The sequence below is a fragment of the Salminus brasiliensis genome, chromosome 1 (genome assembly GCF_030463535.1).
Source record: "Salminus brasiliensis chromosome 1, fSalBra1.hap2, whole genome shotgun sequence".
Classification (NCBI taxonomy): Eukaryota; Metazoa; Chordata; class Actinopteri; order Characiformes; family Bryconidae; genus Salminus; species Salminus brasiliensis.
The window spans coordinates 14,518,042-14,543,475 of NC_132878.1; the positions used below are offsets into that span (position 1 = coordinate 14,518,042).

At 39.6% G+C, this 25,434-nt stretch overlaps 2 protein-coding genes across 2 annotated transcripts; both read right to left on the reverse strand.

Moving 5' to 3' along the window:
• Positions 1-716: 716 nt before the first annotated feature.
• On the reverse strand, positions 717-10,657 carry LOC140549167 (myosin heavy chain, fast skeletal muscle-like). The gene is made up of 38 exons (XM_072672539.1): positions 10,451-10,657; positions 10,212-10,355; positions 9,942-10,098; positions 9,777-9,804; positions 9,565-9,676; positions 9,380-9,472; positions 9,208-9,271; positions 9,020-9,118; positions 8,817-8,920; positions 8,586-8,724; positions 8,359-8,477; positions 8,121-8,270; positions 7,865-8,035; positions 7,475-7,775; positions 7,313-7,383; positions 7,147-7,234; positions 6,927-7,044; positions 6,713-6,836; positions 6,488-6,624; positions 6,134-6,389; positions 5,795-6,037; positions 5,522-5,698; positions 5,293-5,438; positions 5,089-5,179; positions 4,600-4,989; positions 4,364-4,490; positions 4,096-4,214; positions 3,510-3,706; positions 3,211-3,394; positions 2,934-3,099; positions 2,672-2,796; positions 2,234-2,542; positions 1,839-2,042; positions 1,631-1,756; positions 1,378-1,548; positions 1,144-1,248; positions 964-1,059; positions 717-857 (listed from the first exon to the last, which is right to left on the reverse strand). Exons 1-38 carry the CDS (start codon positions 10,655-10,657, stop codon positions 717-719), a joined length of 5,799 nt encoding a protein of 1,932 aa, XP_072528640.1.
• Positions 10,658-14,882: 4,225 nt separating this feature from the next.
• LOC140549180 (myosin heavy chain, fast skeletal muscle-like) lies at positions 14,883-24,819 on the reverse strand. The gene is made up of 38 exons (XM_072672566.1): positions 24,613-24,819; positions 24,374-24,517; positions 24,104-24,260; positions 23,939-23,966; positions 23,727-23,838; positions 23,543-23,635; positions 23,369-23,432; positions 23,181-23,279; positions 22,978-23,081; positions 22,747-22,885; positions 22,521-22,639; positions 22,283-22,432; positions 22,029-22,199; positions 21,639-21,939; positions 21,477-21,547; positions 21,311-21,398; positions 21,097-21,214; positions 20,883-21,006; positions 20,657-20,793; positions 20,303-20,558; positions 19,964-20,206; positions 19,690-19,866; positions 19,461-19,606; positions 19,255-19,345; positions 18,767-19,156; positions 18,528-18,654; positions 18,260-18,378; positions 17,687-17,883; positions 17,384-17,567; positions 17,107-17,272; positions 16,830-16,954; positions 16,392-16,700; positions 16,036-16,239; positions 15,828-15,953; positions 15,575-15,745; positions 15,316-15,420; positions 15,135-15,230; positions 14,883-15,023 (listed from the first exon to the last, which is right to left on the reverse strand). The coding sequence occupies exons 1-38, from the start codon at positions 24,817-24,819 to the stop codon at positions 14,883-14,885; spliced, it is 5,799 nt and encodes a 1,932-aa protein (XP_072528667.1).
• Positions 24,820-25,434: the final 615 nt, after the last annotated feature.

The following is a 25,434-nucleotide window of genomic DNA, read 5'->3' on the forward strand; positions in this document are numbered from 1 at the left end:
GAAATGCGCGTCAGTTATAACAGCCCGTGTAAAACAATGAGACAGGAGCTGTGCAAAGACATTTTTTGTAATCAAATTATTCGAGTTATTTAAATAATCGTTTCAGCCCTACAGTGCTGCAGAGCCTTGTCTGTAGACTCAAGGTTCTTCTGAAGTTAGACTGGATCTCTAGGGTAGAGCAGTTGTAAATTAAGCTGAATGCATAGCTTGAGTGTTTTGTTCTTTCAGCTTCAAAAAACAGCGAAGAGAAAGATGGCAGGTGTGAGAAGGACATTCTGAGGAGAGCATAGGCTCAAGTAATAGGTATGTAAAAATATAAATAAAATGATTTATTTTCAGAAGCTGTACATTCCAGCAGTATCTGACAGCATTTAATATAAAAGGAATGTTTGTGTATGATAGTTATAGCTGATTGCTATGAACTCTACACAATGGTATGGTTTGCTATGGTTTTCCATATAAATGACTTGGACACAAGTGATGCAGGTATGTACAATTTTATTGAACAGGATTGGACAAAGTTATGCTGCTACAGTCATGTTGTAGAATCCCGCCGTAAAGATTTACTCTTCTTTAGCCTAGGAAAAAGAGAAATTATTTATTTACTCTGATGTCTTTCTTGTCAAAGAGCACAAGCAACATACATTAACATATATACATTGTGTACATTGTTTGCTAAACGGTGTTTTTGTGCCTTGGTCAATAAATTTCTTCTTCTACCTCACCTTGCCACTATCACGGCTCTTGGCTCTGAGCTTGTTGACCTGAGACTCAGCAATGTCAGCACGCTCTTCAGCCTCTTCCAGGTCATGTTGCACCTTCCTGAGCTTGGACAGGTGGCCATTGGCTTGTTCCTCCTAATTGTACAGTTTTCAAAATATGTATGTGAGAATTTTGTAGTATTTTACATATTTTAGCAAAGACGTTACTTCCTGTCCCAAAGTGTTCTAAAAATGGACTCACAGCCTCCTCAGCTTGTCTCTTGTAAGCCTTGACCTTCAGCTGCAGCTTGTCAACCAGATCCTGGAGTCTGGTGAGATTCTTCTTGTCTTCCTCAGTCTACAGATCATACAGCTATAAGTTTATGTTTTTAATGAGAAAAGTACCCTCATGATTTAACATGGACATGAACATTACACATACCTGGTAAGTAAGTTCCTTCACTCTTCTCTCGTATTTGCGGACACCCTTAACAGCATCAACTCCACGTCTCTGTTCAGCCTCAACCTCAGCTTCCAGCTCGCGCACCTGGATGAGTTCATACATACATAAAAACTCAGTTTATAAACCAGTTTATATTTAATGAAACAAACATTCCTGGTGTTCAAAGACTGTAACTGAGCACTGAGTAAATAGTAGCATCCAGGTAAGACTAACCCTGGACTCCAGTTTCTGGAGTTGTTTCTTTCCACCCTTCATGGCCAGATTCTCAGCCTCATCCAGGCGGTGCTGCAGGTCCTTCACTGTGACCTCAAGGTTCTTCTTCATCCTCTCAAGGTGAGCACTGGTGTCCTGCTCCTTTTTGAGTTCCTCTGCCATCATGGCAGCCTGACCAGTCAAACAAAATGTGATCAGATTTTGGAGTAAAGCATAAAACAAGACCATTAACTAAATGACGAAAAGCACTCACATCAGTGATGGCTTTCTTGGCCTTATCCTCTGCATTTCTTGCTTCCTGCACAGTGTCGTCAACCTCACTTTGGATTTGAACAAGGTCAGCCTCAAGCTTCTTCTTAGAGTTCACCAGACTTGTGTTCTGGAAGAAATTATGTAAATCATTAGTAATTTTCCCAAACAGGTGTTCATTTCTCAATAGTGTAACAAGACAGTTAAAATACCTGAGAGTGAAGCAGTCCAACACGCTCACTAGCATCCACCAGCTCTTGCTCAGCTACCTTACGACCTCTCTCTGTCTGCTCCAGGGCTGCTCTGAGCTCCTCAATTTCAGCCAACATCAGAGTGTTCCTGCGCTCCACCATGGCCACCTGCTCCTTCATGTCTTCTTGTCCCCTCAGAGCATCATCAAGGTGCAGTTGGGCATCCTAAAGATCAGAAAAGATACAAATGCAACATACTGCATGAGATTGAGGTGACCCATCTGAGATGACTCATAACATGTATGCGGTCACTTTGTAAACAGCAGTAAAATAGGTAAAAAAAACTGTACATATTCTAGGTACAAATAGAGGTGGGTAGCCCATTAAACAAAGGTTTGTATTTTAAAGGCTAATACCTTCAGTTGTCCCTGCACATTCCTCAGCTGTTTCTGGGCTTCGGAAGCTTGGCGATTAGCGTGGCTCAGCTGAATTTCCATCTCATTGAGATCTCCTTCCATCTTCTTCTTGATTCTCAAAGCATCATTCCTGCTCCTGACCTCAGAGTCCAGAGTGCTCTGCATGGATTCAATCACTCTCTGGCTGTTCCTCTTGATCTGCTCAATCTCCTCATCCTTCTCTGCAAGCTTCCTGTCAATCTCACCCTTGACCTGGTTGAGCTCAAGCTGGACACGAAGAATCTTGGACTCCTCATGCTCCAGAGTGCCCTGTAAGAGTGTTAGGTAAGTTCAGTTTTCTTCAGTTGAGTATCCTGGTTTCAAACAAACTTAGATGAGCACAAACACATTAACACAAATTACAGCAGTTTACTGTTTTCATTTAGTGTATGAATCTACCTCAGCCTCTTCCAGGGCAGTCTGAATCTCTGCCTTCTCAGTCTCTACTGTCTTCTTGGCCTTCTCCAGCTCATGAATGCTCTTTCCAGTCTCACCAATCTGTTCAGTCAGGTCTGAGATCTCCTCTGTAATGAAATGAACAAATATTGTTATTTGGTTAATATTTCTAATAAAATGTTTTCTTCTGAGCAGAACAAAAATGTTAGTAATTAAAACTGCATCGAAAAAAATTTTACTTCTGAACTGGACTTTTGAAACATACGTTGCAGATTCTTGTTCTCTCTCTTGAGGGTCTCCAGTTGGTCAAGAGCTTCCTCATAAGAGTTCTTCATCTTGAAGAGCTCAGTGCTGAGAGCACGAGCCTCCTTCTGGGCTCCCTCCAGCTCTGCCTGACCCTCCTCATACTTCTGCTTCCATTCTGCCAACACCTGTTTGTAGAGACACAATCCTTAATTCACAAAGCATAATATGCAAAGACCAGAACAACAATAATTCTCTGTGAATAGATTATTCGTCACTGAATTATTCCAACAGTTTACCTTGTCAAAGTTCCTCTGTTTCTTGTCAAGGTTGGCAGCCAAGGCATTGGCTCTCTCCACATCAATCATGAGGTCCTCCACCTCACCCTGGAGTCTCTGCTTAGTCTTCTCTAGAGAGGCACACTTGGAGTTCACGGCCTCAATTTGTTCCTCAGCCTCCTGCAGACGCTGTGCAAGCTTCTTCCTATTAAAATTAGATTTCATAATAGATTTGAATGTTTGTTTTAGAGGTGTGAATAGTTTCTGTAAATGATGAACATCTGTATCCATAAAAAATATAATCAGCCTTTTGTTCGTACTTGGACTCTTCAAGCTCCTCAGTGCGCTGGATGGCATCAGTTTCATATTTAGACCTCCACTGGGCAACCTCACTGTTGGCCTTGGACATTGAACGTTGAAGCTCAGCCTTTGCTTCCTGCTCCTCCTCAAACTGCTCCCTGAGAAGGTCACAGTCATGACGAGCAGACTGCAGTCCGTGGGCCAGGGCATTCTTAGCCTGGGAAATACAAAAGCAGTAATCCAAATTCATAAACAACACAGTTAAATATAGCATGCATGCATTTATGCTTGTGTTATTAGTGATTCATTACAAAAGACAATAGCAAGTCAAAGTGATTGTAAATTTAGTATTTTGCATGGTTTAGGATGTTGCTCAACTATTCAAAATAAAACTAGTGAGGAGAGATATAATTTTGCTCCTCTGACTTTAAAGAAAACGGAAAGTCATTTGCTTAGCTTTGTGAAGGTGAAAAGCTTTGATAAATTACTGTACTGTACAGTACTGTACTGTACTGGCTTATGAGATGTATGAATCTAGCCCAATGTTTCTTTGTGGCATTCACTTAATTGAAGTGTTTTTAATAGTTTTATTTATGATGTTTTTACCTTAACCTCCTCCTCAATCTGTCTCTTAAGCTCATCGATTTGCTGAGTGAAAGCCTGTTTGCCTCTGGTCAGCTGAGACACCAGAGACTCTTTCTCCTCCAGCTGGCGTCCAAACTCACCTGCACATCATTAAAAATATGTAATTTTTAATTGTCAGACCATTATGGACATTATCTGTACGAAATGGTAATCAGGGTGTGAGGATAGTTAGGGAATGCTAATTTACAAAGAAAACATGTCTGTGAAGTGCAGTTAAATTTTTATTTACCATTCTCAGTCTGGAGCCTAGCCTTCTGAGCACTGAGGTCATTGATTTGGCGCAAATTCTCATCATTTTTGGTCTTGATTTCACTCAGTTGATCCTCAAGGGTTCTGCACATCTTCTCAAGATTTGCCTGTAAATTCAACAATCATTGCTATTTTAAAGCCAGTTTTAGAGTATATTATTTGTATGTATATAAAATGATTCTGTCTATGTATAAGCTTGGTGTTTGTAACAGAGACCTTGGCCTTAGCAACAGCCTCCATGTTGCTGGAGAGATCATCAATCTCCATTTTGTATTCACTCTTTTCTTTCTCAAGCTTCTGCTTGACACGCTGGAGGTTGTCGATTTGTTCTCCAAGCTCAGCCACGCTGTCGGCCTGCTTCTTGCGGAGGGCAGCGGCAGTTGCCTCATGCTGCAGAGTGGACTCTTCCAGATCACGACGCAGCTTCTGGAACTCAGCTTCACGCTTCTTGTTCATCTCAATCTGAGCAGCAGTTGCTCCTCCAGCCTCCTCAAGCCTCTCGCTGATCTCCTCAAGTTCCCTGGACAGATCAGCTCTCTGCTTCTCAACCTTGGCACGAGCAGCACGCTCAGCCTCAATCTCTTCCTCCAGCTCCTCAATACGAGCCTATCAGTAAAAGGAAATCATGTTTAAGTATCATGTTTAAATGATAAAAAGCTACATTTGTTTCAAAATTGCCTCATTATAACAGAAATAAATAACTACCTGAAGTTCCTTGATCTTCTTCTGAAGCTGAGCACCCAGAGACTGCTCATCTTCAATCTTGCTAAGAAGCTGGCTTATTTCAAAGTCTTTCCTGAGGAAATTAAACAGAATCTTTGTTATATCAGGCATAAAAAACATTCTAATGATAAGAAATCTAATTTTGTGTTATTTGTTTGTTTCTGTTCTTTGTCTGTTTGAAATTACTTCTTCAGCTTCTCATCAGACTGCTGCTTGTCATTCTCCAGGTCCATGATGGATTCCTGAGACAGTTTCAGGTCACCCTCAAGCTTTCTCTTGGCTCTCTCCAGGTCCATACGGAGCTTCTTCTCTTGCTCCAGAGAACCCTCCAGCTGTAAAAACACAAAGCTTGTTTAGAGATAACCAGAATTATCTTATGTGAAGTCCAGTTGCATGTTCATGTCATGTAACTCACATCATCCACTTGTTGCTCAAGCTTAGTCTTGGACTTGGTCAGAGTGTTGACTTTGTCCTCCTCTGCCTGAAGATCATCAAGAGTTTGCTGGTGTGCCTCTTGGAGGGCTTTCTTCTCCTTTGTGAGTTTACCAATGCTCTCATCTTGAGCTGTCATCTCCTCAGTGAGGTTCTTGACCTGCATTTTTGATTCCACATTTTACATATTATTAGGAAACGAGTTATTGTTAAATTCAATTTGGATGTATTTCTTTGCTCCTCTTTTAGTTCTGACCTTGTTTTCAGTGGCGTGTTTCTCCTTCTCCACTTTAGCCAAGGTAAGCTCCAAGTCATCAATGTCCTTCTTCAGCTCTGAGCACTCATCCTCCAGTTTCCTCTTCTTAGCAGTCAGCTCAGCGTTGATTTCTTCTTCATCCTCCAGTCTCTCAGTGGTCTCTTTGAGTTTAGCCTCAAGCTGGATTTTGCTCTTAATCAGACCCTCACATCTCTCCTCAGCATCTGAAAGATTCTCAGATTCCTGGAAAAGAATTCATTAAACAAACATCTCATAAATATCTACTGTACTTTATAGAATTTTGGGATTGGATTATGTTGGTATTGAGGTAATACTGACAGATGCCACTTGAAGCTGCAGATCATTCTTCTCTTGCAGCAGTGACACCATTTTCTCCTCAAGCTCCTTCTTTTTGGCCTCAGCTTTGGCCAGATCTTCTTTGCATTTGATAAAGTCCTCTTTCATGTTAGCCAGTTCCTTCTCGGTCTCAGCACTCTTCAGCAGAGGCTTGATCTTGTAGTACACCTTCATCCATGGCCAGTGTTTGACATTCATGAATGAGCGGATGTTATACTGGAGGGTATAAATGGATTCCCTGAAGAAATAAAATAACTTGTTGTCCCACTGTTCTACTCTAGTAACATCAACAGTACAAAATTCATTGTTTATATGTCTTCATGTTTTTTTAAATACCTCCTCTCCATCATCTTGACAAACTCCCTTCTCATGAGGTATCCACGGCAAAGAGCCTGAGTCATTGTGACCAGACTAGCCAGTTTCTCATCTCGCATCTCTTCAAGAGTACCAAGCAGACCAGCTTTGAAGAACACCTGAATGAAAGGAAAGCAATTTACTACTTGTATCACATTGAGTATTACATTTTTATTGATATCTTAAGCTCCTGTGGTAAGTAATCACCTTAGTGTGTCCAAATCTGTACTGGTCATGGTCAACATCAATGGACCCTAGAAGCTTCTCACTGGCCTTCTTGTTGTCAATAAACTGGCCTTCAGGGATGACACTGGCATTCAGCACTTTGTATCTGTGAACACATAAAGGTTTCACCTCTGCTTCATTCAAAACTAAATCTACAGCCTTAAATTGCATCACTCTATACTCTTCTTCTCTCTACCTTTGTTTGAAGTCACCATAAAGGATTCTGCTGGGGAATCCCTTTCTGCAGATTCTGATACCTTCCAGCACACCGTTACATCTCAGCTGGTGGATAACCAGGAAGTTCTCCATGAGACCTGACAAATACAGTAGTGGTAAACATTTATAAATATTAAATTATGCAGGTAAATACAAATTTTTGCAACTTTTACAGCTCAGATTGAAATGTTCATCTTTACCTGGAGTCTTAGACTCATTGGGAATCAGGCAACGCACAAAGTGAGGATGTGTGCTCCTCAAGTTGGTCATCAGCTTGCCCAAGTTCTCCTGCAGAGTGAACATATTATTGGTGTTCTCATATTATAAAGAAATGCGTTGATGTAATGACCTGTAAATGTAACATACCCTAAACTGTGAGGACACAGTCTGCATGGAACCACCCTTCTTCTTGCCTCCCTTCTTGCCGCCACCAGTCTCTGTGTTAATAGTTAAATGAGAAATCTGAACAATTTTTTGGGGAAAATTAAATGAGTCTAGTAAGTATATTATTAAAGAAAAGGAAATTACCTTCAACAACGGGTGGGTAGAGGGTAGCCAGCAGTTTCACTGAGGACTTCTGGTACAGCTGCACAACAGACTCGTTCAGTGGGTCCTTGTTCTTATCCAGCCAGCCAGCAATGTTGTAGTCCACAGTACCAGCATAGTGAACCAGGGAGAAGTGGGCTTCAGCCTTGCCTTTGGCAGGCTTGGGCTTCTGGAAAGCATTGCACTTTCCAAGATGCTGATCATACAGCTTGTTCTTGAAGCTGGTGTCTGTAGCCTTGGGGAACATGCACTCCTCTTCAAGGATGGAGAAGATACCCATGGGCTGTTTTCAGAAATAAACAAGTTTATGAAGAAATACATTGACTTGAATGCAAATCAGGTAGTGTATATGAATGTACATTATGAACTCACTTTCTCAATGAGCTCAATGCAAGCGGCCAAGTCCATGCCAAAGTCAATGAACTCCCAGACAATGCCCTCCTTTTTGTACTCTTCTTGCTCCAGGACGAACATGTGGTGGTTGAAGAACTGCTGTAGCTTCTCATTGGTGAAGTTGATACACAGCTGCTCCATGCTGTTGAACTACAGGTGTATAAAATAAAGTCAGTAGAGTCCGTGTTCAGCATGATCTGATCAAATGTAGCTGGTGATCACTGAAAAAACTTACATCAAAGATTTCAAATCCAGCAATGTCCAGCACACCAATGAAGAAATTTCTGGCTTGTTTTGTGTCCAACATCTGGTTGATACGAATGACCATCCACAAAAACATCCTCTCATAGATGGATTTGGACAAGGCGCTGACAGCATTGTACACCTACAAGTACAATAAATGAACAATTTGATCATATTTCCAGAAAACCTTCCTTTATTTTTAAACATTTTATTGTAAATATGAATATTACCTGTGGCACGGTCTGCCCCTTTGTGACAAACTCATTTCCGACCTTCACTCTTGGGTAGCACAAAGCCTTCAGCATTTCAGCTGAGTTCAAGCCCAGAAGATAGGCAATTTTGTCAGCCTCTGTTAGGAGCAGCAAAAATATGCACCATCAGTCACTATGATCCATTTTTAACCAGAGCAAATCTGCAGTTTGAACAAAAACACAGAACCTCTGACTAACAGTCTCACCCTCTGTGCCGTCAGGCTCAGCCTGCTCCTCACGCTGCTTTTGCTTGAACTTCATGTTACCATGATGGAGGACAGCTCCAGTAAATTTGTAGATGCCCATCTTCTCCTCAGCACTGAAGCCCAGAATGTCAATAGCAGTCTGAACAATAAAAATCATCATTATAAAAATGCTGTGAAAAAAAAGATCATATTAATAATCTGCCATCTGCTTTGGTTTCAACAGCATCTTACATCTGTGGCAACCAGCTCTTCCTTGTCATCAATGCTTGCCACTGTGATCTGACCCTGACTGCACATGGGGAAGTCATAGGGGTTGGTGGTGATGAGTGTCATTTCTGCAACACAGAGACTTCATTTTAAACTGGTTCACAGATATTTTGGTATATTTTGGGTCAGATAAAGGTAAGAAATGCAGTTTCTGGATAGTGTCCTACCAATCAACTCAGGCTTATGGTTGGTCATCATCTGGTAGAAGATGTGGTAGCCTCTCTCATCTGGAAGCTGGAATGTTACTCTAGACTTCTCCAGCAGATCTGTTCAGACAATTCAGGAATGTTATCCACTAATTATCAACAGACTGACCCGTAGAATTACACTTTTAATGTAACAATGAGTAACTTACAGGTCTCAATATCAGCACTGGCCAGTTTGCCACTTGTGCCAAAGTGGATTCTGATGAATTTACCCTTTTTAGAACAAAAATAAGAAACGGTGAGAATAAGGTTGTAGAGAAAACATCACTAAACTCCTCAATAATTTTGTTAAGCTGAAATGTGTTAAAGTGAATTACTTACAAAACGAGAGGAGTTGTCATTTCTCACAGTCTTGGCATTACCATAGGCCTCAAGCAGAGGGTTAGCAGCAATGATCTGATCCTCAAGAGATCCCTGCAGCACACAAAAATGTATTCTTTTAATGAGTGTTTTTAGGTTTGGTGATCTTACAGGTAAGTGTTTTTAGTTATAGATGTATATTTTACCTGCATTTTGCCGGAAGCTTGCTCCTTCTTCTTGTCACCTTGAACTGCAACTGTGGCAAAGTACTGGATGACACGCTTGGTGTTCACAGTCTTTCCAGCACCGGATTCTCCGCTGGTTTAGACAAAATGAAAATTAGTCTTTAAAGCTGTGTAACAGAAGGAGATGCAGCAGTTTGAGTTATTTTAAGACATTTTTTCTTGTGGATACTTACGTAATCAGGACAGACTGGTTCTCCCTGTCTATGAGATGAAAATATAGTATTGAGTCACATTACTCTCATTTATGTTTGATACAATGTAAAGTACACTGTTTCCTTATATTTTATGAGGAAATGGAAAAATGTAACTGTGGGTGTATATCCTTTTTTATATCTTACCAGTGAGCATGAACTGATAGGCATTGTCAGAGACAGAGAAGATGTGGGGTGGGGCCTCCATGCGCTTTTTGCCTCTGTAGGCAGCCACCACTTCTGCATCATACACTGGGAGCCACTTGTAGGGGTTCACAGTAGCGCAGAACAGTCCAGAGTAGGTCTGAAGCAGATATGTACAGATCATTGTTATTAAGCTACAAAATTGCAGTTCTTAGAAATTGGCACTACATGATTTTGCTATTAACCAGTGAAGCTGTGCTACTTATGACTTACGTAGATCATCCATGCTGCATAACGCTCTTTGAGGTTATAGAGCACAGAGGCTTCATTGAGATGGGTCATCATGGCCATGTCCTCAATCTTGTCGAATTTGGGAGGATTCATGGGGCTGACATCATCCTCCTTAACTGTTCTCTCCTGTTAGTGAATAAGATAAGGTATGGTTAGTTCATGGTTTGACAGAAATGATGATACAGTAATGTATATTTCTGCAATTTTTCACCAACTCTCACCTCCTTGGTGTCGAGCAGTTCAACAGTGACTTTGCCACCATCTCTGCTCTTGATTGTAGCCTTCAGGTACAGCTCTTTTGCATCAGCTACGTAGCAAGCACTCTTTGCATCGAAGGGCTTGCTTTGAGCCTCAATTCTCTCCTTCTCAGGCTTTCGGAGGTAGATGGCAGCTTTGCCATAAACGGCCATCTCCGCGTCCGTACTCATGGTGGCGGCTTGCTAAGAGTAGGATTAGAAAATAAAAATTGTTCTTACATGTGACAAGCTCATTTGTTTTCTAAAATTTCACTGAAAATATATGAGACAATAAGATCAATGTTTCACTTGGCAAGCTGATTACAGTAAAAACTAAAATTACATTCATTGTATTTCAGAGCTGCTTCTCTTCATATCTCTAAAGTGTAGTTGTACTGTGTATTACAGTACAGTTATTTACACTGCTTTAATCTCTAATTTTATATGTATAAGATATTGTTTATATGTATTGTTGTATTGTCCATGCATAGAATACTAGACCAATGTGAGAAATCATTCCTCCTCAATTATTGTTGAGTTTGAATGGTTTGTATTTAGCTGCCTCTTAATCTATGCCTTCATCAAGTCATTCAGTTATTAAATATGTTATTCCACCTGCATTATGTAAAACAAATATACTAACGGATATTTTTCTAAACATGTTTTATAGATAACTGACAATCATTATTAGTACAATTAGTAATGAATGTTAGAGCAATTAGCCAAATATGTCTTACTTTATTCTTGCCAGAGACCAGAGGAAATTTTCACAGCCCTGAAAATGAACATTCAAAATTTAATAGTTAATAATTACATATGTATGTAAAGATTTGTAATGAACAGATTTTACTGACAGGCAGCACAGCCTCTTACCACAGGCAGGTTCTCAGGTCTCCTCTGCAGCTCTTTCAGCCCCAGTCAGGCTTATATTGAGGTCTTTGTGCAGACTAAGCAGAATCCATTAAGGGCAAGCACAAGCCTTTTGATTTATTTTGAGTAGTCTCAGCCATCTACAGTCACAAACAGAAGTGATAGCTGCCTTACTGGATGTCGAGCGAACACTTTTGTAGACAAACTGGCATGCTTATTTGAGTTTGGCAAATGATATATGTTCAGTGTATTCATTTGAAATAATTGTATTAAGTTTAAAGAATTAAGCCCAACTTTGAAACAATTTGTATTTAAAAAGAGTAAATGTGGTCTTTACTTCTTCAGTTATCATTGTGATGTTTGAATATGCAGAGTTCTAAATAAATAAATAATAAGGAATAAATAATTAATCAGAAAGCATTTGAGTTACTAACACATTTTCTACATGTATTTATTTAATTTATTTATTTATTTTATTTATTTATTTTATCGTATGGCTGTGTTGAAAATGCTTATCTGTGAAATGTGACACTGTGACAAGATTCTTGTGCTGCTCCTGTACCCTCACCATGCATGGACAGTTCTCAACAGTTGTTAATGCTTACTATATGCATACTAGAGATTTATCAGGCTTTTCACTGACTGTCAAACTGCTGTTGAAGTAATTAAACAATGACAGTCTAGTCACGTTAGAAATAAAGGTGAGAGATTTTTTTTTTACAATACCTTTGCAATACCTTTTCTGGGTCTTGTGTATCTAATTCTTTCCACAGAGCAAGACTATTTTTGAAATACAGGAAATATGAAAAAACACATGATGTTATAAACCTGAACATCAATTTTGATTTCGGTTCATACCTTTTGTATATGGTAATGTGGGAGGTTACTCTGACAACTTTGATTTGTCAGGTTCTAAAAGGCCAGACCCCCCTCTGATAAGTGAATGTAGGACAGAGCCATATGACTCTAAAGGGAGGAGATGTGATGTTGGTGGGGTGGTAAAACATCGTTATGGACAAGGTAGAAATGTCAATTTATAGGATGTTGGATTGGGAAAGTATTCATACCTCCATATCGTCATCTTAGAACATCTTAGAAAATTGTCTTCTTAACATCTTAGAAAAAGCTCTTTTCAGTGTTAATTCTGAGAACCTATAATTTTTAAGAGAATAACTGAGTTACAATCTTTGAGTTCACATATCCTCACAAGTGAAGACTTTAAAGATAAAATTTCAAATGGAACAAATAACATAGTTTTCTCTCCTCACATAGCATACATATGGTCCAAGCAGCTTTAGCTTTATGAACATTATTATATATCAAACCTAATAAAATGGAGACTTGGACTGGCTCACAAACACAGAGCCTATAGTAATGTCTCTAATGGAAGTTACATGAATAATGACACCTGCAGCAGTCACTTTCATTCAGGTCCATGTTCTTAAATCATCTCAAGTCACTTTTCACCCAATTCCACAATGATGGTATTATGCTGGTGATATAGTTTTCAGATTTTGCCTTCAATTACAAGGAACAACAAAACCTAAAACAGATTTAAATATACATGTATGTTGCTTAAGTCAATAATGTATTGGTCAGAAATATACATTTTTAAAACATTAATAACCATCTTGCTTTCACAGAAACCCATCATTCATTTTTTGTATTGGCAATTTTGTTGGGTCTATTTTAAAGTAATCTTTACTAGTCTCTTAAATCTGTAAGAATATTTTGAGTTTTTTATGTAACTTTGATGTAATGTATGTAATTTACTGTATGTATGTATGTGACTGTCTTTTCTGGAGTAAAAAAAAAATGTCAGGCAGAAAACTCATTTTAGAAAGATTTTATTACAGTCCAGCCTCTATATATGTGTTTTAACACCAAAGCATGTGGGTGCACCTTTATTCCACATTTCAGATGTCTTAAATTATACTCACCACTATTTGATATCCTACTAACTGTATATATGTTGAAATCATATCACATCTAAATCGAAATTAAATATGCTAGAATTTCCATTAGCTCTGCAAACAGTGTCTCGTGTTTATGGGTTAATAGTGTTCCCACCTAAACATGCCATGAAGTTGATGTTGATGCTGGAATCTTGTGTGTGCGCTGTCCAGTAAAAGGAGACAGAGCTGGAGCCTGTTATGGTACCAGTATCAAATTAAACAGGTAGCTAACATTCACTGTTTTGTAATATGAAATTCACTGTCTGCTGTCCTGTTCATTCAGAGCAGAATTTGTAATTGTCTTGATATGGTTAGCAGCACATATTTGTGTTTTGCAAAATCATATAGTCTCTATAAGTTAAACTTAACATGAACTGATAGTGTCAGTTTAGTCATTTGCTGTAGGGTGATATGTGGCTTTTATTACTTATTTTATAACTTTGAAAACATTACCTGTTCTTTAATGAACATTTAAAAGATATCTTTATATTTGGCAGATCAAATATCTGCCAAATAAGTGGAGAATTATTAGCTAGCCAATTCTTTTCGTTTTGCAAGCTAGCTTGCTATTCTTCAGAGCCTCTAAAGTATCAAGGTAGGCAGAAATATGAAATTTAGAGACTTAAAAGGTTGCTTCTCTTGAGGGAATGAATTGTTAAAAATAATTTATCCAATGTTCAACACTGTCCATACAGGCGCTAGAGAGAGATAGAAGCAGAAAGAAAGAGAGAGTCCAGGCCAGGAACAGAGAGAGCAGAGAGATGTGACCAGGTAAGCATTTCACTTGTGAGATTTGGTGCTGTCTAATTTGAATTCCTGCTTTGAGTGTTTTCCAAAACTTTATTAACCCCTCCATGTCTTTTATTACACCCTAAGGATTACTAATGGGTAATTATATATTCAAAATATGTGTGTGTATATTGTGCAGAATTTCATGATGTGCAGTGAAATGACTCCTTGCCAAATGTACATCCCCAAATTTAATTCTAAATCAAACCTATATCCCTATGAAATGTCTGCTATCTGAGGTTCCATTTCTTAGATATTTCTTTTTATAATCTGGTGAAACTAATTGCCTGGATCTGTTTACTTCTTCAAGGTCCCTATTACCAGCCTCTTTCATACAGTGCTGCAGAGCATAGGCTCAAGTAATAGGTATGCAAAAACCGGAATAGAAGGATTTATTTATTTTATAAATTTTTTTTATTTATTTTTTTAGATATTTTTTCCAGCAGTATCTGACACCATTTAATATAAAGGAATTTTTGTGTATGCTAGTTATAGCTGATTGCTATGAACTCTACACAACGGTATGGTTTCCTATGGGTTTCCTTATAAATGACTTGGACACAAGTGATGCAGGTATGTACAATTTTATTGAACAGGATTGGACAAAGTTATGCTGCTACAGTCATGTTGTAGAATCCCGCCGTAAAGATTTACTCTTCTTTAGCCTAGGAAAAAGAGAAATTATTTATTTACTCTGATGTCTTTCTTGTCAAAGAGCACAAGCAACATATATTTACATATATACATTGTGTACATTTTTTGCTAAAAGGTGTTTTTGTGCCTTGGTCAATAAATTTCTTCTTCTACCTCACCTTGCCACTATCACGGCTCTTGGCTCTAAGCTTGTTGACCTGAGACTCAGCAATGTCAGCACGCTCTTCAGCCTCTTCCAGGTCATGTTGCACCTTCCTGAGCTTGGACAGGTGGCCATTGGCTTGTTCCTCCTAATTGTACAGTTTTCAAAATATGTATGTGAGAATTTTGTAGTATTTTACATATTTTAGCAAAGATGTTACTTCCTGTGTTCTAAAAAAGTGTTCTAAAAATGGACTCACAGCCTCCTCAGCTTGTCTCTTGTAAGCCTTGACCTTCAGCTGCAGCTTGTCAACCAGATCCTGGAGTCTGGTGAGATTCTTCTTGTCTTCCTCAGTCTACAGATCATACAGCTATAAGTTTATATTTTTTAATGAGAAAAGTACCCTCATGATTTAACATGGACATGAACATTACACATACCTGGTAAGTGAGTTCCTTCACTCTTCTCTCGTATTTGCGGACACCCTTAACAGCATCAACTCCACGTCTCTGTTCAGCCTCAACTTCAGATTCCAGCTCGCGCACCTGGATGAGTTCATACATACATAAAAACTCTTTCGTTTATATTTGATGAGACAAACATCACTGACAATATATCTGGTGTTCCTGCCCCCTCTCCCTGTAATCCAAGGACAGTAACTGAGCACTGAGTAAATATTAGCATCCAGGTAAGACTAACCCTGGACTCCAGTTTCTGGAGTTGTTTCTTTCCACCCTTCATGGCCAGATTCTCAGCCTCATCCAAGCGGTGCTGCAGGTCCTTCACTGTGACCTCAAGGTTCTTCTTCATCCTCTCAAGGTGAGCACTGGTGTCCTGCTCCTTTTTGAGTTCCTCTGCCATCATGGCAGCCTGACCAGTCAAACAAAATGTGATCAGAATTTGGAGTAAAGCATAAAACAAGACCATTAACTAAATTAGGAAAAACACTCACATCAGTGATAGCTTTCTTGGCCTTATCCTCTGCATTTCTTGCTTCCTGCACAGTGTCATCAACCTCACTTTGGATTTGAACAAGGTCAGTCTCAAGCTTCTTCTTGGTGTTCAGCAGACTTGTGTTCTGGAAGAAATTATGTAAATCATTAGTAATTTTCCCAAACAGGTGTTCATTTCTCAATAGTGTAACAGGACAGTTAAAATACCTGAGAGTGAAGCAGTCCAACACGCTCACTAGCATCCACCAGCTCTTGCTCGGCCACCTTACGACCTCTCTCTGTCTGCTCCAGGGCAGCTCTGAGCTCCTCAATTTCAGCCAACATCAGAGTGTTCCTGCGCTCCACCATGGCCACCTGCTCCTTCATGTCTTCTTGTCCCCTCAGAGCATCATCAAGGTGCAGTTGGGCATCCTAAAGATCAGAAATGTTAAAAATACAACATATTGCATGAGATTGAGGTTATGGCTAAATAAATATTTGAGCTTTAAGAGTACCATAGACATGGGTAGCTCATTAAACAAAGGTTTTCCAAAAATGGGTGTTTGTATTTTAAAGGCTAATACCTTCAGTTGTCCCTGCACATTCCTCAGCTGTTTCTGGGCTTCGGAAGCTTGGCGATTAGCGTGGCTCAGCTGAATTTCCATCTCATTGAGATCTCCTTCCATCTTCTTCTTGATTCTCAAAGCATCATTCCTGCTCCTGACCTCAGAGTCCAGAGTGCTCTGCATGGATTCAATCACTCTCTGGCTGTTCCTCTTGATCTGCTCAATCTCCTCATCCTTCTCTGCAAGCTTCCTGTCAATCTCACCCTTGACCTGGTTGAGCTCAAGCTGGACACGAAGAATCTTGGACTCCTCATGCTCCAGAGTGCCCTGTAAGAGTGTTAGGTAAGTTCAGTTTTCTTCAGTTGAGTATACTGGTTTCAAACAAACTTAGATGAGCACAAACACATTAACACAAATTACAGCAGTTTACTGTTTTCATTTAGTGTATGAATCTACCTCAGCCTCTTCCAGGGCAGTCTGAATTTCTGCCTTCTCAGTCTCTACTGTCTTCTTGGCCTTCTCCAGCTCATGAATGCTCTTTCCAGTCTCACCAATCTGTTCAGTCAGGTCTGAGATCTCCTCTGTAATAAAATGAACAAATATTGTAATTTGGTTAATATTTCTAATAAAATGTTTTCATCTGAGCAAAACAAAAATGTTAGTAATTGAACTAAAAATTGTACTAGTACTGCATAAAAAAAATGGACTTCTGAACTGGACTTTTGAAACATACGTTGCAGATTTTTGTTCTCTCTCTTGAGGGTCTCCAGTTGGTCAAGAGCTTCCTCATAAGAGTTCTTCATCTTGAAGAGCTCAGTGCTGAGAGCACGAGCCTCCTTCTGGGCTCCCTCCAGCTCTGCCTGACCCTCCTCATACTTCTGCTTCCATTCTGCCAACACCTGTTTGTAGAGACACAATCCTTAATTCACAAAGCATAATATGCAAAGACCAGAAAAACAATGATTCTATGTGAATAGATTATTCGTCACTGAATTATTCAGACAGTTTACCTTGTCAAAGTTCCTCTGCTTCTTGTCAAGGTTGGCAGCCAAGGCATTGGCTCTCTCAACATCAATCATGAGGTCCTCCACCTCACCCTGGAGTCTCTGCTTGGTCTTCTCTAGAGAGGCACACTTGGAGTTCACAGCCTCAATTTGTTCCTCAGCCTCCTGCAGACGCTGTGCAAGCTTCTTCCTATTAAAATTAGATTTCATAATAGATTTGAATGTTTGTTTTAGAGGTGTGAATAGTTTCTGTAAATGATGAACATCTGTATCCATAAACAATATAATAAGTCAGCTTTTTGTTCGTACTTGGACTCTTCAAGCTCCTCAGTGCGCTGGATGGCATCAGTTTCATATTTAGACCTCCACTGGGCAACCTCACTGTTGGCCTTGGACATTGAACGTTGAAGCTCAGCCTTTGCTTCCTGCTCCTCCTCAAACTGCTCCCTGAGAAGGTCACAGTCATGACGAGCAGACTGCAGTCCGTGGGCCAGGGCATTCTTAGCCTGGGAAATACAAAAGCAGTAGTCCAGATTCATAAACAACACAGTTAAATATAGCATGCATGCATTTATGCTTGTGTTATTAGTGATTCATTACAAAAGACAATAGCAAGTCAAAGTGATTGTAAAATTGAGTATTTTGCATGGTTTAGGATGTTGCTCAACTATTCAAAATAAAACTAGTGAGGAGAGATATGATTTTGCTCCTCTGAAAAAAAGTCATTTGCTTAGCTTTGTGAAGGTGAAAAGCTTTGATAAATTACTGTACTGTACTGTACACTTCACATGGCTTATGAGATGTATGAATCTGGCCCAATGTTTCTTTGTGGCATTCACTTAATTGAAGTGTTTTTAATAGTTTTATTTATGATGTTTTTACCTTAACCTCCTCCTCAATCTGTCTCTTAAGCTCATCGATTTGCTGAGTGAAAGCCTGTTTGCCTCTGGTCAGCTGAGACACCAGAGACTCTTTCTCCTCCAGCTGGCGTCCAAACTCACCTGCACATCATTGAAAATATGTAATTTTTAATTGTCAGGATATTATGAGCATTATCTGTACGAAATGGTAATCAGGGTGTGAGGATAGTTAGGGAATGCTAATTTACGAAGAAAACATGTCTGTAAAGTGCAGTGCAATTTTTATTTACCATTCTCAGTCTGGAGCCTAGCCTTCTGAGCACTGAGGTCATTGATTTGGCGCAAATTCTCATCATTTTTGGTCTTGATTTCACTCAGTTGATCCTCAAGGGTTCTGCACATCTTCTCAAGGTTTGCCTGTAAATTCAACAGTCATTGCTATTTTAAAGCCATTTTTAGACTATATTATTTGTATGTATATGAAATGATTCTATATGTATTGACTTGGTGTTTTTAATGTAACAGAGACCTTGGCCTTAGCAACAGCCTCCATGTTGCTGGAGAGATCATCAATCTCCATTTTGTATTCACTCTTTTCTTTCTCAAGCTTCTGCTTGACACGCTGGAGGTTGTCGATTTGTTCTCCAAGCTCAGCCACGCTGTCGGCCTGCTTCTTGCGGAGGGCAGCGGCAGTTGCCTCATGCTGCAGAGTGGACTCTTCCAGATCACGACGCAGCTTCTGGAACTCAGCTTCGCGCTTCTTGTTCATCTCAATCTGAGCAGCAGTTGCTCCTCCAGCCTCCTCAAGCCTCTCACTGATCTCCTCAAGTTCCCTGGACAGATCAGCTCTCTGCTTCTCAACCTTGGCACGAGCAGCACGCTCAGCCTCAATCTCTTCCTCCAGCTCCTCAATACGAGCCTATCAATAAAAAGACAATCATGTTTAAGTATCATGTTTAAATGATAAAGCTACATTTGTTCCAAAACTGCATCATTATAACAGAAACATATAACTACCTGAAGTTCCTTGATCTTCTTCTGAAGCTGAGCACCCAGAGACTGCTCATCTTCAATCTTGCTAAGAAGCTGGCTTATTTCAAAGTCTTTCCTGAGGAAATTAAACAGAATCTGTGTTATATCATACATAGAAAACATCTTATAATAAGAAGAAATCTAATTTTGTGTTATTTTTTTGTTTCTGTTGTTTTTCTGTTTAAAATTACTTCTTCAGCTTCTCATCAGACTGCTGCTTGTCATTTTCCAAGTCCATGATGGATTCCTGAGACAGCTTCAGGTCACCCTCAAGCTTTCTCTTGGCTCTCTCCAGGTCCATACGGAGCTTCTTCTCTTGCTCCAGAGAACCCTCCAGCTGTAAAAACACAAAGCTTGTTTAGAGTTAAGCAGAATTATCTTATGAGAAGTCCAGTTGCATGTTCATGTCATGTAACTTACATCATCCACTTGTTGCTCAAGCTTAGTCTTGGACTTGGTCAGAGTGTTGACTTTGTCCTCCTCTGCCTGAAGATCATCAAGAGTTTGCTGGTGTGCCTCTTGGAGGGCTTTCTTCTCCTTTGTGAGTTTACCAATGCTCTCATCTTGAGCTGTCATCTCCTCAGTGAGATTCTTGACCTACATTTTTGTGATTCCACATTTTACATATTATTAGGAAACCAGTTATTGTTAAAATCAATTTGAATGCATTTCGTTGCTCTCTTGTAGTTCTGACCTTGTTTTCAGTGGCATGTTTCTCCTTCTCCACTTTAGCCAAGGTAAGCTCCAAGTCATCAATGTCCTTCTTCAGCTCTGAGCACTCATCCTCCAGTTTCCTCTTCTTAGCAGTCAGCTCAGCGTTGATTTCTTCTTCATCCTCCAGTCTCTCAGTGGTCTCTTTGAGTTTAGCCTCAAGCTGGATTTTGCTCTTAATCAAACCCTCACATCTCTCCTCAGCATCTGAAAGATTCTCAGATTCCTGGAAAAGAATTCATTAAACAAACATCTCATAAATATCTACTGTACTTTATAGAATTTTGGGATTGGATTATGTTGGTATTGAGGTAATACTGACAGATGCCACTTGAAGCTGCAGATCATTCTTCTCTTGCAGCAGTGACACCATTTTCTCCTCAAGCTCCTTCTTTTTGGCCTCAGCTTTGGCCAGATCTTCTTTGCATTTGATAAAGTCCTCTTTCATGTTAGCCAGTTCCTTCTCGGTCTCAGCACTCTTCAGCAGAGGCTTGATCTTGTAGTACACCTTCATCCATGGCCAGTGTTTGACATTCATGAATGAGCGGATGTTGTACTGGAGGGTATAAATGGATTCCCTGAAGAAATAAAATAACTTGTTGTCCCACTGTTCTACTCTAGTAACATCAACAGTACAAAATTCATTGTTTATATGTCTTCATGTTTTTTTAAATACCTCCTCTCCATCATCTTGACAAACTCCCTTCTCATGAGGTATCCACGGCAAAGAGCCTGAGTCATTGTGACCAGACTAGCCAGTTTCTCATCTCGCATCTCTTCAAGAGTACCAAGCAGACCAGCTTTGAAGAACACCTGAGTGAAAGGAGAGCAATTTACTACTTGTATCACATTGAGTATTACTTTTTTTATTGATATCTTAAGCTCCTGTGGTAAGTAATCACCTTAGTGTGTCCAAATCTGTACTGGTCATGGTCAACATCAATGGACCCTAGAAGCTTCTCACTGGCCTTCTTGTTGTCAATAAACTGGCCTTCGGGGATGACACTGGCATTCAGCACTTTGTATCTGTGAACACATAAAGGTTTCAGCTCTGCTTCATTCAAAACGAAAACTACAGCCTTAAATTGTATCACTCTATACTCTTCTTCTCTCTACCTTTGTTTGAAGTCACCGTAAAGGATTCTGCTGGGGAATCCCTTTCTGCAGATTCTGATACCTTCCAGCACACCGTTACATCTCAGCTGGTGGATAACCAGGAAGTTCTCCATGAGACCTGACAAATACAGTAGTGGTAAACATTCATAAATATTAAATTATGCAGGTAAATACAAATTTTTGCAACTTTTACAGCTCAGATTGAAATGTTTACCTGGAGTCTTAGACTCATTGGGAATCAGGCAACGCACAAAGTGAGGATGTGTGCTCCTCAAGTTGGTCATCAGCTTGCCCAAGTTCTCCTGCAGAGTGAACATATTATTGGCGTTCTCATATTATAAAGAAATGCTTTGATGTAATGACCTGTAAATGTAACATACCCTAAACTGTGATGACACAGTCTGCATGGAACCACCCTTCTTCTTGCCTCCCTTCTTGCCGCCACCAGTCTCTTTGTTAATAGTTAAATGAGAAATGTGAACAATTTTTTGGGGAAAATTAAATGAGTCTAGTAAGTATATTATTAAAGAAAAGGAAATTACCTTCAACAACGGGTGGGTAGAGGGTAGCCAGCAGTTTCACTGAGGACTTCTGGTACAGCTGCACAACAGACTCGTTCAGTGGGTCCTTGTTCTTATCCAGCCAGCCAGCAATGTTATAGTCCACAGTACCAGCATAGTGAACCAGGGAGAAGTGGGCTTCAGCCTTGCCTTTGGCAGGCTTGGGCTTCTGGAAAGCATTGCACTTTCCAAGATGCTGATCATACAGCTTGTTCTTGAAGCTGGTGTCTGTAGCCTTGGGGAACATGCACTCCTCTTCAAGGATGGAGAAGATGCCCATGGGCTGTTTTCAGAAATAAACAAATTTATGAAGCAATACATTGACTGGAATGCAAATCAGGTAGTGTATATGAATGTACATTATGAACTCACTTTCTCAATGAGCTCAATGCAAGCAGCCAAGTCCATGCCGAAGTCAATGAACTCCCAGACAATGCCCTCCTTTTTGTACTCTTCTTGCTCCAGGACGAACATGTGGTGGTTGAAGAACTGCTGCAGCTTCTCATTGGTGAAGTTGATACACAGCTGCTCCATGCTGTTGAACTACAGGTGTATAAAATAGTCAGTAGAGTCCGTGTTCAGCATGATCTGATCAAATGTAGCTGGTGATCACTGAAAAAACTTACATCAAAGATTTCAAATCCAGCAATGTCCAGCACACCAATGAAGAAATTTCTGGCTTGTTTTGTGTCCAACATCTGGTTGATACGAATGACCATCCACAAGAACATCCTCTCATAGATGGATTTGGACAAGGCGCTGACAGCATTGTACACCTACAAGTACAATAAATGAAAAATTTGATCATATTTCCAGAAAATCTTCCTTTATTTTTAAACATTTTATTGTAAATATGAATATTACCTGTGGCACGGTCTGCCCCTTTGTGACAAACTCATTTCCGACCTTCACTCTTGGGTAGCACAAAGCCTTCAGCATTTCAGCTGAGTTCAAGCCCAGAAGATAGGCAATTTTGTCAGCCTCTGTTAAGAGCAGCAAAAATATGCACCATCAGTCACTATGATCCATTTTAACCAGAGCAAATCTGCAGTTTGAACAAAAACACAGAACCTCTGACTAACAGTCTCACCCTCTGTGCCGTCAGGCTCAGCCTGCTCCTCACGCTGCTTTTGCTTGAACTTCATGTTACCATGATGGAGGACAGCTCCAGTAAATTTGTAGATGCCCATCTTCTCCTCAGCACTGAAGCCCAGAATGTCAATAGCAGTCTGAACAATAAAAATCATCATTATAAAAATGCTGTGAATAAAAAGATCATATTAATAATCTGCCATCTGCTTTGGTTTCAACAGTATCTTACATCTGTGGCAACCAGCTCTTCCTTGTCATCAATGCTTGCCACTGTGATCTGACCCTGACTGCACATGGGGAAGTCATAGGGGTTGGTGGTGATGAGTGTCATTTCTGCAACACAGAGACTTTATTTTAAACTTGTTCACAGATATTTTGGCATATTTTGGGTCAGAGAAAGGTAAGAAATGCAGTTTCTGGATAGTGTCCTACCAATCAACTCAGGCTTATGGTTGGTCATCATCTGGTAGAAGATGTGGTAGCCTCTCTCATCTGGAAGCTGGAATGTTACTCTAGACTTCTCCAGCAGATCTGTTCAGACAATTCAGGAATGTTATCCACTAATTATCAACAGACTGATCCGTAGAATTACACTTTTAATGTAACAATGAGTAACTTACAGGTCTCAATATCAGCACTGGCCAGTTTGCCACTTGTGCCAAAGTGGATTCTGATGAATTTACCCTTTTTAGAACAAAAATAAGAAACGGTGAGAATAAAGTTGTAGAGTGGAAACATCACTAAACTCCTCAATAATTTTGTTAAGCTGAAATGTGTTAAAGTGAATTACTTACAAAACGAGAGGAGTTGTCATTTCTCACAGTCTTGGCATTACCATAGGCCTCAAGCAGAGGGTTAGCAGCAATGATCTGATCCTCAAGAGATCCCTGCAGCACACAAAAATGTATTATTTTAATGAGTGTTTTAAAGTTTGGTGATCTTACAGGTAAGTGTTTTAGTTAAAGATGTATATTTTACCTGCATTTTGCCGGAAGCTTGCTCCTTCTTCTTGTCACCTTGTACTGCAACTGTGGCAAAGTACTGGATGACACGCTTGGTGTTCACAGTCTTTCCAGCACCAGATTCTCCGCTGGTTTAGACAAAATGAAAATTAGTCTTTAAAGCTGTGTAACAGAAGGAGATGCAGCAGTTTGAGTTATTTTAAGACATTTTTTCTTGTGGATACTTACGTAATCAGGACAGACTGGTTCTCCCTGTCTATGAGATGAAAATATAGTATTGAGTCACATTACTCTCATTTATGTTTGATACATTGTAAAGTACACTGTTTCCTTATATTTTATGAGGAAATGGAAAAATGTAACTGTGGGTGTATATCCTTTTTTATATCTTACCAGTGAGCATGAACTGATAGGCATTGTCAGAGACAGAGAAGATGTGGGGTGGGGCCTCCATGCGCTTTTTGCCTCTGTAGGCAGCCACCACTTCTGCATCATACACTGGGAGCCACTTGTAGGGGTTCACAGTAGCGCAGAACAATCCAGAGTAGGTCTGAAGCAGATATGTACAGATCATTGTTATTAAGCTACAAAATTACAGTTCTAAGAAATTGGTACTACATCATTTTGCCATTGACCAGTGAAGCTATGCTACTTATTACTTACGTAGATCATCCATGCTGCATAACGCTCTTTGAGGTTATAGAGCACAGAGGCTTCGTTGAGATGGGTCATCATGGCCATGTCCTCAATCTTGTCGAATTTGGGAGGATTCATGGGGCTGACATCATCCTCCTTAACTGTTCTCTCCTGTTAGTGAATAAGATAAGGTATGGTTAGTTCATGGTTTGACAGAAATGATGATACAGTAATGTATATTTCTGCAATTTTTCACCATCTCTCACCTCCTTGGTGTCGAGCAGTTCAACAGTGACTTTGCCACCATCTCTGCTCTTGATTGTAGCCTTCAGGTACAGCTCTTTTGTATCAGCTACATAGCAAGCACTCTTTGCATCGAAGGGCTTGCTTTGAGCCTCAATTCTCTCCTTCTCAGGCTTTCGGAGGTAGATGGCAGCTTTGCCATAAACGGCCATCTCCGCGTCCGTACTCATGGTGGCGGCTTGCTAAGAGTAGGATTAGAAAATAAAAATTGTTCTTACATGTGACAAGCTCATTTGTTTTCCAAAATTTCACTGAAAATATATGAGACAATAAGATTAATGTTTCACTTGGCAAGCTGATTACAGTAAAAACTAAAATTACATTCATTGTATTTCAGAGCTGCTTCTCTTCATATCTCTAAAGTATAGTTGTAGTACTGTGTATTACAGTACAGTTATTTATACTACTTTAATCTCTAATTTTATATGTATAAGATATTGTTTATATGTATTGTTGTATTGTCCATGCATAGAATATTAGACCAATGTGAGAAATCATTCCTCCTCAATTATTGTTGAGTTTGAATGGTTTGTATTTAGCTGCCTCTTAATCTATGCCTTCATCAAGTCATTCAGTTTTTAAATGTTATTCCACCTGCATTATGTAAAACAAATATACTAACATATTTTGCTAAACATGTTTTATAGATAACTGACAATCATTATTAGTACAATTAGTAATGAATATTAGAGCAATTAACCAAAATATGTCTTACTTTATTCTTGCCAGAGACCAGAGGAAATTTTCACAGCCCTGAAAATGAACATTCAAAATTTAATAGTTAC

Excerpts from the sequence above, each read along its gene's own strand:
- LOC140549167 (XM_072672539.1), bottom strand. The coding sequence starts at position 10,657 with ATGAGTACGGACGCGGAGATGGCCGTTTATGGCAAAGCTGCCATCTAC. Across the intron at positions 8,921-9,019 it reads CCATAAGCCTGAGTTGATTG|AAATGACACTCATCACCACC; the intron begins GTAGGACACTAT and ends TCTGTGTTGCAG. Across the intron at positions 4,491-4,599 it reads AGGCTGTTGCTAAGGCCAAG|GCAAATCTTGAGAAGATGTG; the intron begins GTCTCTGTTACA and ends TTGAATTTACAG.
- LOC140549180 (XM_072672566.1), bottom strand. The coding sequence starts at position 24,819 with ATGAGTACGGACGCGGAGATGGCCGTTTATGGCAAAGCTGCCATCTAC. Across the intron at positions 16,701-16,829 it reads CTGCCCTGGAAGAGGCTGAG|GGCACTCTGGAGCATGAGGA; the intron begins GTAGATTCATAC and ends ACACTCTTACAG. Across the intron at positions 15,746-15,827 it reads CCAAGAAAGCTATCACTGAT|GCTGCCATGATGGCAGAGGA; the intron begins GTGAGTGTTTTT and ends TTGACTGGTCAG.